Source organism: Thamnophis elegans, chromosome Z (assembly GCF_009769535.1).
Source record: "Thamnophis elegans isolate rThaEle1 chromosome Z, rThaEle1.pri, whole genome shotgun sequence".
Lineage (NCBI taxonomy): Eukaryota > Metazoa > Chordata > Lepidosauria > Squamata > Colubridae > Thamnophis > Thamnophis elegans.
In genome coordinates, this window is record NC_045558.1 from 1,760,926 (window position 1) to 1,774,847 (window position 13,922).

The following is a 13,922-nucleotide window of genomic DNA, read 5'->3' on the forward strand; positions in this document are numbered from 1 at the left end:
ACATAAAATCTCGCCCAGTCCAACAACCCCGAGGCCTGACCAAGGCACCCACCCGCTGCCCCACTATGCCCACGGGCGACAAACCCAGCCTCCCTCCCATGCTGGGGTCCCCCCGCCCATGTCCGGAGAGGCCCCATCCAGCCCGTCGTTCCGGAAGCTGCCTGTTGTGGGGAGCTTGGCGGGTGGCAGGCCAGAGCCTGCGGGAACAGCCTCTGTGGCGGCTCTTGCAGGGGCCACCATGGCTCACTTCCATGCGGGGGTCGCCTCTTCCGGGGGAGCCATGGCCGGTGCAGCAAGTGGCAGGGCCCGTCAGGTGGGCAAGACCCTCATGAACCTTGCCACTGCTGGCAACAGCATGACCCTGCCCGGAGGGAACCACCCTGGGAATGTTTCTTTCTTCGCATGCTGTTGGTAAATGTGCCCGGTCCAACGTCTTTCCAGCAATTTAAAATTGTTTCTCACATAGACAATTATATGTTGTGTGTTCTAAAGTCGGCAAACCAGGCAATCTCTATATCTGCACAGACAATGGAACAAAAAATATTGTATACCCACAAGCATTGTGAAATTAAACATATACTTTCGAACTGCTCGGTCGGCGAAAGCTGGGAAAAGTAATGGGAGCTCCCTCCGCTACGTGGAGCTATGGATTCGAACCGCTGAACCGTGGAATTTTGGGATCGACGAGCTCAGTGTCTTAGCCATTGCGTTCCTAAATATAATAATATAATTTATAAGTGAAATATAATATATAATTTTTATCACGTAAATAGATAAAATGTTTTTTTAAATATTATGTTAATATTATTACACTTAATATATATTAGTACATTTAATAAAATAGTCATTTTTAAACCAATAAAGATTAAACTGGTACTAAATAAGTATTAAATAAATGAAGTGGGTGGGCGCAAGGGGAGGGATCCCCAGGGATCCCCATCCTGACCCTTGCTCCGTGCCCCTCTTGCAAGACAGAACCCTCTTCTCGTGGTCGATGGGAAGCAGGAAGCGTCGATGCGGTTTCACAGGAAGCTGTCCTCTTGGGGTGAGGGGAAGTGTGGTGCAGAGATGAAGAACAAACCCTTCTGCCGCCTCCTGCAGCGCCGCCCAGAAAGGAGTGGGAATTGCAGTTGGGGAGGACTGGGGAGAAGCTGCTCTTCCTGTAATTCAGCAAAAGGGGTAATTCTGGGGTACACGATTTTCCAACCTCTGAGTTACCCCCATTTGCATCCTGGAAATCCTCCAGTCCTTGAGTTACAACCACTTGTTTAGTGACCATTCAGTTACAACAGCACCAAAATGACTTATGACTGTGTTTCCCATTTACAAAAAAGGAAGGGGAGGAGGACTATGCATAGTATTCATCTATGATTAATATTAATTATATTCATTTATCATTAATTAAAAATTATGCATATTAATCATTTATATTAGTACTATTATTAGCTTAAATAATTATTGTATATTATGCCTATTATTCATGTATTAATTGTCAATGAATGACATGCAGAGTATTTAATCATTTAATAAATGAATATTACTATTCGTGTATTATTAAATTATTAAATATTACTAATGTGATTATTGTCATCTTTATGTGTATTTTTTGTAACTATAATTATATATTATATTAAATATATTACATGACTTGGAACTTATAAACTTGAAAATACTCACGCAGGAATCAGGAAATCTCAGAAACCGTAACGTCTACAAACTTGAAATTTGGCACATATGTTTCTCTTGGCTTCTATGTGCTGGGTAAGAAAGGATTTTTCGAAATGACTATCAGAGCATTAGTACTTCATATATTATTATTAACATGCTATGATGTTAAGATGTTCTACTCCCCCTCCCAACCTGAAAACCTGGACATGAGCATGGCCACTCCATGACTGGCCTGCTGGCTTGGAGTTTGGAGAAGAGCCTGAGGGAGAGAAGGGGATAGGATAGGTGGGGCTTCTGTGGGGAAAACCTGAGGGAGAGAAGGTGATAGTGAGGCTTCTATGAGGCAAACTTGAGGGACAGAAGGGGATAAGATAGATGGGGTTTCTGTGGGGAAAACCTGAGGGAAAGAAGGTGATAGTGGGGCTTCTGTGAGGCAAATTTGAGGGACAGAAGAGGACAAGATAGGTGGGGCTTCTGTGAGGTAAATCTGAGGGAGAGAAGGTGATAGTGGTGCTTCTGTGAGGCAAACTTGAGGGACAGAAGGAGATAAGATAGATGGGGTTTCTGTGGGAAAAACCTGAGGGATAGAAGGGGATAGGTGGGACTTCTGCAGGGTAAACCTGAGGGAGTCAAGGTGACAGGATATGTGGGTCTTCTGTGGGGTGAGCCTGAGGGAGAGAAGTGGGTAGGAGAGGAGAGGGCAAGCCTGTGGGAGAGAGGATAAGAAAGGTGGGGCTTCTGTGAGGCAAGCCAGAGGGAGAGAAGGTGATAAGATACGAGAGGTCTCTGTGGAGCAAGGCTGAGGGAGAGAAGGGGAGAGGTTGATGGTAGCTATTCATTAATTTTTAAGCTGTAGGTGTTGATTTATCAAGCTCGATCACATAGTTTTGAAGCGGAGCACGGATATTCAGCTAGTAATATATAATTATAACATATAATAATGTAAATGAAAAATATAACATTAATCAATATTATTTTATTTTTATTCAATTTAGACTCTTTGAAATGGGCTTGTGTTTATGATGTTCGCAGTGTCCCATAGGGGGTTGGGGGGTGTCACGTAATCCCTCCTTTTGCGTCTGACGAGCAGAGCCCATTGGAAAGCCAGATTCGCTTCCTGACCATGTCCCTCATCAAATAACTCCGGTGATTCGCAAGGACTTCCTGGAGCTTCTATATCCAGACAATAGAGTCTTCACATCTTGTGTTCTGAAAATTGAATAATTTTCAACACGGTCACATGTCCTTAAGTGAGAACTTTGGATTTTATTACTTAATGATTGCCTAATTTGTTTTCTGGATTTGTCAGCATTATAACGAAATCCAAAATATTCTTCCCGTTGGCTTCTTAACAGCCCATTGTGGATAAAATATGTGGAACGTTTTGTGTGTCACTTCCTGTTGTGTTGCTCTACCTGACCTAGCTTGCAGGAATCCACACAACCACACAAAAGAACAATTTCCCATCCCAGCTGCCTCGTTTTGTATGAATTGATCTGCAACTTTGTCCACCGCAACACCCTTGATGAATAAAAAGCAGTAATTCAGCTTTGCAGAAGAATTATTTGTAATAGTATTTCCAAGACATAAACTGATTTAATTAAAAAAATTCATTTTATTTTATTTTCTTTATATATCACAATTAGGAACCGCCCATCTCCCTCATAGAAACACTCTGAGCAATGCACACTATATAACGACAATGCAAGTAGGCCTTGACTTACAACAGTACCATTTAGTGACCATTCAAAATGTTAAGGGTCTGGAAAAAAAGATGACTTAAGACCATTTTTCACACTTATGACCACGTCAACGTAATCAAAATTCAGATGTTTGGCAACTGCCTCCTGTCAAGGGTATCGGCAAGAGAGGGTAAAAATCAGAATCGGGCTGGTGGCCATTTTGACTTTTTTGAACCATTCTGCACCTTGATCTCAGCAAAAGTCAAGGAATCGTTCAAGTAAAAAGAAATTGGTCCAGAATGGAATAGGGTCTCCTGCTTGAGCAGGGGGCTGGATTTCCATGCTCCCTTCCCACTCTGGCCTTCTGCCTCCGGTTCTGGGGATCAAGTATGTGACCAAAGACAGTCCTCTGCTTGTTTCAAAATGGCTGCCTAAACTCTGCTTCCCAGACACCATCACTCCTACCGGGGATATGACTCTTGTCCAAGTCCAGGCTCTACATCATCTGCCTGGACCCCGATTCCATCCCTTTGGCCATGCTCGTTCATCTGAGTGGGATGATCCTGCAGCCACATTGCCTCCCCCTCGTGTAGGCGCTGGTGTCCCACCAGATGCTGCTTACGGGTGAAGGTCTTTGGGCAGAGCGGGCATCGGTAGGGCCTCTCACCCGTGTGCAGCCGCCTGTGAGTGGCAAGATGCTCCTTACGGATAAATGTCTTCCCGCACTCCCCACAGGTGTATGGCCGCTCTCCAGTGTGGATCATCTGGTGCCGTAAGAAATTCGAGTGGTGGTTGAAATTCCGGCCGCACTCGCCGCAGATGTAGCAGCCGGGTTTTTTGGTGACTGCGTGAGTACGCTCGTGAAGGTGCAGGTTGATTTTCAGCCGGAAAGACTTTTTGCACTCGGCACAAATGTGCGGTCGATCGCCCGTGTGCCAGAGGCGGTGTTTGCTCAGGCTGGCCTGGTGGGGGAACCAGCGCCCGCAATCCGGACAGGTATATGCCCTGACCTCTGGCTGGTGATGTTGTGTGGGACTGTCCCTGAGGTCTGCAGAGACCTGGAGATGAGATTGTTGGTGCAAGGCGCACTGTATCTCGTACAAGAAACTCCTGCCACAATCAGAACATATATATGGCGCTTCACCAGGAAGCACTCCTTCCTGGACGACGATGGTGGTGAAATTTGCGACATCTGCTCCAGACTCTGCCGACTGTTCTATTGCACCCATCCGACTGTCCACTGGCACCAAGTCCTCCTCTGCGGAGGGTGTCACATCCTGTTCCAAAGACCCAGGGGAGAGGCTGAGCTGACCCAGGTTTCCAGGCTTTGCCTCAGCTATGTCGGATGTCGGCAAGAGGACAGCAGCTTCTATGGAAAAGGATCAGAAAACAAAGCATTTGGGAATGCTTTTGGAATTGTTGCCCCTGCGAATGGATTCCCTGCAAATTACCTGCTCTGTCTTTTCGGACATCTTCTGCGTCATCAGAGGGTCCTTGGTGTTCACCACTTAAAGATGTCCCAGCTTCCATCAGGGACAATGAACCAGATTTTGAAGTAGCACAATCTGGAGGGAGGGAGGGAGAAAGGAAGATACAGAGAAGGAAAGGAAAGAGGGAAGGAAATGGGAAAGGAAAATGGAAAAGGAAAAGCAAAGCAAAATAAAAAAGGAAAGAATGAAAAGGCATGAAAATTCCTTATTGGTTCAAGGCACCTGGCCCTAAATGCAGTCTTATGACCACATTTCCCTTACTAAGTGAGTCAGTGTCTTGCCCCCGGTTTACGACTTTTCTTGCCACAGCCTATTAAGCGAATCTTTGCATTTGCCAAGTTAGAAACCCGGTCGCTAAGTGAATCTGGATTTCCCCCGTTTTGACTTTCCTTGTCAAAAGGCTGCAAAAGATGACCCTGGGACACGGCAACCATTATAAATACGAACCCATTGCCAAGCACCTGTATTTTGACCACGTGACTACACGGATCTGCCACGGCCATAAGTGTGAAAAATGGTCATAAGTCCCTTTTTCCTTCAGTGTCGTTCTAACTGCAAAACGGTCCCTAAACTCAATGTCAGGGTTCCAAATAGCATCCAAAATTATTAAATCAGAGTCCGAGGCAAAGGATTCCTCAAAGTCCCAATTTATGAAGAGAGCCACGTGGGCAAATCTGGGAAAACCCGAATCTGAAAGCTTCGCAACTTGCAATTTAATGGGTTTATATGTTGCCCAATCCTGGGGGGACTCCAGGCGGCTTACAAATACGAAATAAAATAAAATAAAATAACACATAGGGGAAAGAACGCAAACAATTTAAAAAAAAACAACACACAACATACATTTGGTTTAACTGGGAGTTGGACCTGATTTAAAAAATCAGCAACCCCAGGCCTGTCGGAAGAGCCAGGTTTTGGTGGCTTTTTGGAAGGCCACGAGGGTGGGGAGGGTCCGGATCTCTGCTGGTAGCTCGTTCCACAGAGCTTCTCGGTTCCCCACACACAACACCAGTTGAAAGTTCAAGATCTTGCCTCCACCCGCACAAATCCATCCCATTATCTAATCTCCCATTGCTTCGCTGGCAGCTTCTATCCACCCAGTTGCAGCTGGGCCAGCGACAAAGGCTGACCTTGGCCTTCTAGAAAGAATTTTGTTATGGCTACGTCTCCCCCAGCTCCGCACAATCCCCCCCTCCCGTTTTCTCACAACAGAAAACAGACAGCAGAAAGTGTAGCAGGCCTGAAGTCTAAAAGTGACTTGTCAGGCATGATACTCAAAGACGGTTTCAATTTTCCTAGTTCTTACGAAATTCCAATATGATCCAAATTCGGACTTGGGAATTGACTCGAATTTATGACAGTCGCAGTGTCCTGGGGGGGTCACATGATCCCTGTTGGCGACCTCCTTCTGAAGAGGGGGGGGGGAGTCCAGTTCACTTAACAACTGTGTTATAATGGAAGAACTGCCACGATTCACTGAACAACTGGGGCAGGAAAGTTGTAAAAGGGGGAGGCGGGGACTTCCCAACCATCGAGCTTAGCAATGGACGTTTCGAGGACAACCACGGGTCGTAAGTTGAGGAGTTAAAAAAAAAATTTTTTTTCACCATCGCTAAGTCGAGATTCTGTCCCTTCTCATTCGCCCAACACAACATGTCAGGTGTTAAGTTTCCAGGTAGGGCGAGACCTAATCCCAAATTATTTTGGTCACCTCTGAGATCTGGCCCACTCATCCCTCAACCCCTTTACCCGTTGAAACCAAGGACTCTGCAGGCTTCTGGCGCTCCTTCGGTACCGAGTTCGACTCCTCCCACTCCCGTTCCGAGCAATAGACTGAGACATTGTCGAAGTTCACAGGAACCTGAATACAGAAGCCGGGGAGATCTCAGATCAGCTGGGCAGGGTGTGGTCCCCCCCTCCCCCAAAATGTGCCCCACTCCTGGGACCACCCGTCCCATATCCAAGCGCCCCCCCCCCTACACACGGGCAGTTGGCAGGGAGCAGAATGAAAGCGAGTGATAGATAGATAGATAGATAGATAGATAGATAGATAGATAGACAGACAGACAGACAGACAGACAGACAGACAGACAGACAGACAGGAGAAAGTTGAGAGCTAGCTAGCTAGATATGGATGGATGGATGGATGGACGGACAGACAGAGTGGCAGATGAGAGATAGATTAGAGACAGACAGACAGGCCACAATTCCGATATGAAGTTGTTCTCAATTCAAGCGAGGACTGGGTTCAAAAACCTCCTCACCCCCCAACCCTCACTCCCACCAATGCCCTATTCTGCCACTGCCACTAACCCCATCAAACCTAGTCTACTTCCTTGCTCAAGCTAAGATTAAGCCACGATTACGGGTATCGCTACATGTCTCCATCCTGTCCCTCTGACCTGCGGGGTTTCCCTTCCGGTGCCTGGTGGGACGTTCAACAGCCAGAAGTTCTGGTTCTTCAACTGCTCCTCCAACTTCTCCACCCGCTGGTGCAGCTGCCCGAAGGCCTGAGCCATCGTCCCCAGCGCGTCCAGATGGGGCATCAAGTCGGTCACCATCTTCTCTGTCACGGAGAGTTTGTGCTCTGCCAGATCGGCCCGCCGTCGCAGAGTCCGGAGCTCTCCCGTGTGAACATCCACCTTCCTCTCCACCGCCTGCATGGCCGCCAGCAACGTCCAGAAGGAGATTTCGGTTGTTGGGCGGTGGGCTGCCGCTTCGCATCCTGGCTTTGGTGGCGGCCAGAAGAGTCCCGGTGGTGGCGGCGGCAAGCCAGCTGGATTCCACTAAGGGTGGAAACACTCACTAAAGATCACCGAAACCCTCATCCCCTGCTTTCTGAACATGAGCCTCCACAGCAAATCCTAAGAAATATTTGCTTCGCAGCCATTCAGCACTGAAAAGAGGGAGTCCTCACAACCATATCCTCCAAATTGGGGTACAGGGAGTCCTCAACACATGACCGCAACAGCCCCCCAATTTCTGTGGCTAAATTAAGAAACTTGTGAAGCATTTTTCTTATTTTACTATTGTTCCCACCACCATTGTTTAACGAATCCCGGTGATTGTAAAGTCAGCAAAATACGGCTTCCCTGCCAACAGTTCAGTGAATCAATCAAGTTGTTAAGCGAATCCGGAAGTCATTAAGTGAACCTATCTTGCCCTTTGACGTGGTTTGTTGGAAAGTCGCAAAACGGGGACTGCAACCATCATAAATCCAAGTCAGTTGCCAAGTGTCTGAATTTTGATCATATGACCATGGACTGCCACGATCATAAGTGCAAAAAAAGTCATAAGACACTTTTGTTAACTTCAAGTGGTCACTAAGTGAACATTTGTAAACTGAGGACTATCTATAGTAGGCAACCAGCATGAATTCATGACCGTTTCGGTGTCTCGGGGGCGCGAGATCCCCTTTTGGGACTTTCCAACAAGCAACAACAAAGAGGCAAGCCAGCTTCACTTAATGACTGCACTGATTCACTTAACAATCGTGGCTTAAAAAAAAGGAAGGAGAGAAGGAAGGAGGGAACGAAGGAGAGAAGAAAGGAGGGAAGGAAGGAGGGAAGGAAGGAGGAAAGGAGAGAAGGAACGAGGGAAGGAAGGGGAAGGAAGGAGGGAAGGAAGGAGAGAAGGAGAGAAGGAAGGAGGGAAGGAAGGAGGGAAGGAAGGAGGGAATGAAGGAGAGAAGAAAGGAGGGAAGGAAGGAGGGAAGGAAGGAGGAAAGGAAGGAGAGAAGGAGGGAAGGAAGGAGGGATGGAGAGAAGGAGAGAAGAAAGGAGGGAAGGAAGGGGGAAGGAAGGAGGGAAAGAAGGAGGGAAGGAAGGAGGGAAGGAAGGAGGAAAGGAAGGAAAGAAGGAGAGAAGAAAGGAGGGAAGGAAGGAAGGAAGGAGAGAAGGAGAGAAGGAGAGAAGAAAGGAGGGAAGGAAGGAGGGAAGGAAGGAGAGAAGGAGAGAAGAAAGGAGGGAAGGAAGGAGGAAAGGAAGGAGAGAAGGAGAGAAGAAAGGAGGGAAGGAAGGAGGGAAGGAAGGAAGGAGAGAAGGAGAGAAGGAAGGAGGGAAGGAGGGAAGGAGAGAAGGAGAGAAGAAAGGAGGGAAGGAAGGAAGGAAGAAGAAGTAGGATTGTTGTAAAATAAGATGGGTGTATGGGATGGTAAGAAAGCAATCTCAATTATATTGTGAATTGTAGGGGATAAAAATTGTTATAAATACATATTATTAACAACAGTTATAAGATTATATAATTGTGAATGTTTATATGAGAAATAAAAATTAAAAAAAAAAAGTAAGTTCACCAGAAAGTTTGTACTGGAGTTGCCTACTTATTTTCTGAAGAACCAAAGATTTATGACAAATAGAGAGATATCCCAACCTTTTACTGGAACTTTGGAATGGAAAAATGCTATTGGTATCAGATCAACATTGCCTTGTAATCTGTATGGAGCATTACATTGTCTGTTGCATTTAAAAAAATATATGAATCTCCTCTTTTATTATAAGCAGAAGAGCTCTGTAGATATTATTTTCCTGATTGTGAATATTTCATTGACATTTAAAGTTAAAAAGTGAGTTTTCTTTTCTTTAAAATAAACTTCCATTTATTTGTCAAAAAAAATTATATATTTTAAGGAGGGAGGGAAGCAAGGAGGGAAGGAAGGAGGAAAGGAAGGAGAGAAGGAGGGAAGGAAGGAGGGATGGAGAGAAGGAGAGAAGGAAGGGGGAAGGAAGGAGGGAAAGAAGGAGGGAAGGAAGGAGGGAAGGAAGGAGGAAAGGAAGGAAAGAAGGAGAGAAGAAAGGAGGGAAGGAAGGAGGGAAGGAAGGAAGGAGAGAAGGAGAGAAGGAGAGAAGAAAGGAGGGAAGGAAGGAGGGAAGGAAGGAGAGAAGGAGAGAAGGAAGGAGGGAAGGAAGGAGGAAAGGAAGGAGAGAAGGAGAGAAGAAAGGAGGGAAGGAAGGAGGGAAGGGAGGGAAGGAAGGAGAGAAGGAAAGAAGAAAGGAGGGAAGGAAGGAGGGAAGGAAGGAGGGAAGGAGAGAAGGAGAGAAGGAGAGAAGGAAGGAGGAAAGGAAGGAGAGAAGGAGAGAAGGAAGGGGGAAGGAAGGAGGAAAGGAAGGAGACAAGGAGAGAAGAAAGGAGGGAAAGAAGGAGAGAAGAAAGGAGGGAAGGAAGGAGGGAATGCAGGAGAGAAGGAACGGGGGGAGGAAGGAGGAAAGGAAGGAGGAAAGGAAGGAGACAAGGAGAGAAGAAAGGAGGGAAAGAAGGAGAGAAGAAAGGAGGAAAGGAAGGAGGGAATGCAGGAGAGAAGGAACGGGGGGAGGAAGGAGGAAAGGAAGGAGGAAAGGAAGGAGGAAAGGAAGGAGAGAAGGAGAGAATAAAGGAGGGAAGGAAGGAGAGAAGGAAGGGGGAAGGAAGGAGGAAAGGAAGGAGGAAAGGAAGGAGGAAAGGAAGGAGGAAAGGAAGGAGAGAAGAAAGGAGGGAAAGAAGGAGAGAAGGAGAGAAGGAGGGAAGGAGGGATGGAGAGAAGGAGAGAAGGAAGGGGGAAGGAAGGAGGGAAAGAAGGAGGGAAGGAAGGAGGGAAGGAAGGAGGAAAGGAAGGAAAGAAGGAGAGAAGAAAGGAGGGAAGGAAGGAGGGAAGGAAGGAAGGAGAGAAGGAGAGAAGGAGAGAAGAAAGGAGGGAAGGAAGGAGGGAAGGAAGGAGAGAAGGAGAGAAGAAAGGAGGGAAGGAAGGAGGAAAGGAAGGAGAGAAGGAAGGAGGGAAGGAGAGGAGAGAAGAAAGGAGGGAGAGAAGGAAGGAGGGAAGGAAGGAGAGAAGGAAAGAAGAAAGGAGAGAAGGAAGGAGAGAAGGAAGGAGGGAAGGAGAGAAGAAAGGAGGGAGGGAAGGAGGGAAGGAAGGAGGGAAGGAGAGAAGGAGAGAAAAAGGAGGGAGGGAAGGGGGAAGGAAGGAGGGAAGGAAGGAAGAAGAAGTAGGATTACAACAATCCTACTATAAAGATTGTTATATAAGATAAGATGGGTTTACGGGATGGTAAGAAAGCAATTTCAGGTATATTGTCAACTGTAGGGGAGAAAAATTGTTACAAATACATATTATTAATAACAGTTATGAGATCATATAATTGTGAATGCATATATGAGAAATATATATATTTTTTTAAAAGAAAAATGCTTCCCGGAGTTTCGTAAAGTAACAAACCGGAGTTTGTTAAAACAAACCCAAATGTCAAAGTTATTAAGTAACAAATCCCGAAATCCGACTGTCCCGTTGACTTCCAGCAAGGGGAAAAGGTGACGGGGGGAGCGCTTTCTGTTTGTCCTCCCCCCCCCCGCCCTCCCAATTTTCGGGGCCCCGGGGAGTCTTTTTCTTGGGGGGGGGGGCAAGAGGAGGAGGAGGATGCAAGCGATCCTCTGAGCGTACGCAGAGCGCCCCAAGGTTTTCGGAGGGTGGCTTCACTCCGGAGTAAGGGAGAGAGCGAGCGTCGCTCTCGGGACCCCCGATCTCTCCGAGAAGAAGACGTGGTCCCGCTGCGCTCCGGAGCGCGAAATACCTGAAAATTCGGTTCCCACGGTGTTTCCATGCCTTTTCCTGGGCTGGGCGGTGGGCTAGGACGAAGCTGGGGCTGCGGAGGGGCGACGGCGGAGATCGGGGGCTCCGAAGGAAGAGGAGGAGCCGCGCACCCGCAGCAGCAACCGGGCGCCCGCTCCCTTCGTGCCGATTACCCGCGGATCGCACCTGGCCCCGGAGTCCGTAGCCGCATCTGGGAGCGCGTTTAAGGGCGGGGGGCGGAGAATATTCCTGCTATTACGGTGGGCTTGGCTAAAAAAGATTGGCCGGTGGGAAAGGGGCGGGGAGGTCCCCCCCCCCGAGAGCCTGGCGGGGGCGGGGACGTGCGTGGAAATGGGACCTCGAACGCGAAGCGAGGCGGTGGAGATTCGCGGCTCAAGAGCTCCCCCTGCTCGCCCCGGAGATCAGGAATCCCGGGGACCCTCCGATCTCCATCCTGAGCTTAGAGAGACGACGTGGGAAGGGGGGTTACTTGCGGGCGTTTCGCGATCCGACTAGGGAATGTCATCGATGTTGTGAGAAAGGGGGGGATGCTCTTAGGAATGCCTTTTAGTCGGGTGATGTTCCCTAGTTGGGTCATGAAACGTCCCTTCCTCCTGCTTTTCTTCTCCTCTTCCTATTTCCCTTTCTCCTTCTCCCCTTTTCCTCCTCCTCTTGGACTAGATGGTCTCTGGAGTTCCCCTTTAGGCTCCCCATTTGGGCTCAGCCCAAGGACAGTCAGCTTCCCAAAAGGCCATTTGGGGGGGGGGGGATGCCCCGTGGCCAAAGAGGAGACGTGAGAAAAACCATAGGCCTAAATTTGACCAAGGAAGCTATGCCAAAGCCAGCAGCTCACTTTTAGGGCAGTGAATGGTGCATCCCCACCAAATTGCAGCTGGATGAGAGGGGCTGCGTTCCCACAAAGCCCCTTTAACCCTGAAGCCCAGTCTCAAGGATCATAGGGTCCCCAAGCTGCTTCGGTTCCCCCCCCTCCCCAAATGTAATTGTCCTGGGTGAGGGACTTCCACACATTCCCTCCGCCCCCACCTCCATATTACTTCTGGCTTGGTTGAAATGTTGATTCAAAGGTTCTTGGACCTTTGATATATGGGGAGGGGGCTCGTGGAGAAGGGAGGGCTTAGGTGGGCTTCTTGGGGAATCAAATCAGAGCACCTGCCTGGAATACAGGTAGTCCTCGGCTTACGACCACAATGGAACCATTGCTAAGTGAGACCGTTGTGAGTTTTGTCCTGCTTTACAACCCGTCTTGCCAAGGTCATTCAGTGAATCCCATCCGTTATTAAGTTAGCATCACAGTTCTTGAGTCACTGCTATTGTTTTTTTTAATATATATTTTTATTTATTTACAGACATACAAAATACACACAAACACAAAACTTAGACATACACTACATTTACACAATACAGTACGAACAGGAACTTCCTGATCTTTCTAATAGCAATTACAAATCGATACATTTCTCCTTATGATATTTCCCCTTCTAGTATATTTCATTTGCATTTCACCATTTTAACCCTCTTATTTTATCTGCTATATTGGGTGATTACCTCTAGTAAATTTAAACTCTGAGAGAGAGGAGGGAAGGAGGGAGGGGAGAGAGGGAGAGAGAGAGAGAGAGAGAGAGAGAATGTATGTGTGTGTGTATATATATATATATATGTTAATTCTCAACTTCTATTTTTGGGTTTTATTGACTTCTTTCATTGATCCTTGTTTCTTTCCTCTATCCAGCTATGTCATTTTCCCCATATCTGGTAATAATATTCTGTTTCTTATTTTCCCTGGATTTTTGTTGTTAATTTGTCCATTTCGGCACAGTCCATAACCTTTCTTATTATTTCATCTTCGTTTGGTATCAATATATTTTTCCATTTCTGAGCGAAGGCAATCCTCGCCGCCGTAATTATGTGTAAAATTAAGTACTGGATTTCTTTTTTATATTTCGCAGTCATTATTCCTAGAAGAAAAACTTCATGTTTCCAATCTATTTTGATTCCTGTTATCCACTCTAGCCAATTTTTAATCCTTTTCAGCCTCCTCATAAGTCCACCATAAGTGATAATGTTCCGTGTATTGATTCACATTTCCAACATTTTGGGGAGGTATTTACTAAGATTTTTGCTAACCTTACTGGTGCCAGGTGCCACCTGTAAAACATTTTGAACTCGGTTTCCTTGTATGCAACCGATAGTGTCATTTTTAAATTTGTCCCCCCAAATTTTTCCCATTTTGTCTAATTCAATATTGTAGCCAAAGTTCTGTGCCCATTTTACCATTTGTTCTTTCACAATTTCTTCTTCCATTTTATACTTCAGGAGAAATTTATATATTCTCCCTATCATCTTTCTATCTGAGCTTTGGATTATTTTATCTAATTCGTGTGGCTCCATTTCAATGCCACATAATTTAGTATTATTATTGTTTAGTTTTGATTTGCAAGTAGGTTAGCCAGTCAACTTTCATGTTTTGTTCTGCCAATTTTTCAGTTGTCTTTAAATTCCCCTGTCCGTTAATTAAGTCTCTGT

General features: G+C 46.7%; 1 protein-coding gene across 1 annotated transcript in view; it reads right to left on the reverse strand.

Annotated features, from left to right (window-relative positions):
- Positions 1-3,262: 3,262 nt before the first annotated feature.
- The window catches only part of LOC116520568, a 29,308-nt gene continuing 18,648 nt past the window's right edge, over positions 3,263-13,922 (reverse strand). Inside the window, exons 8-12 of the mRNA XM_032234817.1 lie at positions 11,380-11,536; positions 7,243-7,626; positions 6,590-6,701; positions 4,802-4,915; positions 3,263-4,719 (exon numbers count right to left, since the gene is read on the reverse strand). Coding sequence (XP_032090708.1) covers positions 3,812-4,719; positions 4,802-4,915; positions 6,590-6,701; positions 7,243-7,626; positions 11,380-11,536 — 1,675 coding nt within the window. The 3' untranslated portion in view covers positions 3,263-3,811. The remainder of the gene's footprint in view (positions 4,720-4,801; positions 4,916-6,589; positions 6,702-7,242; positions 7,627-11,379; positions 11,537-13,922) is intronic.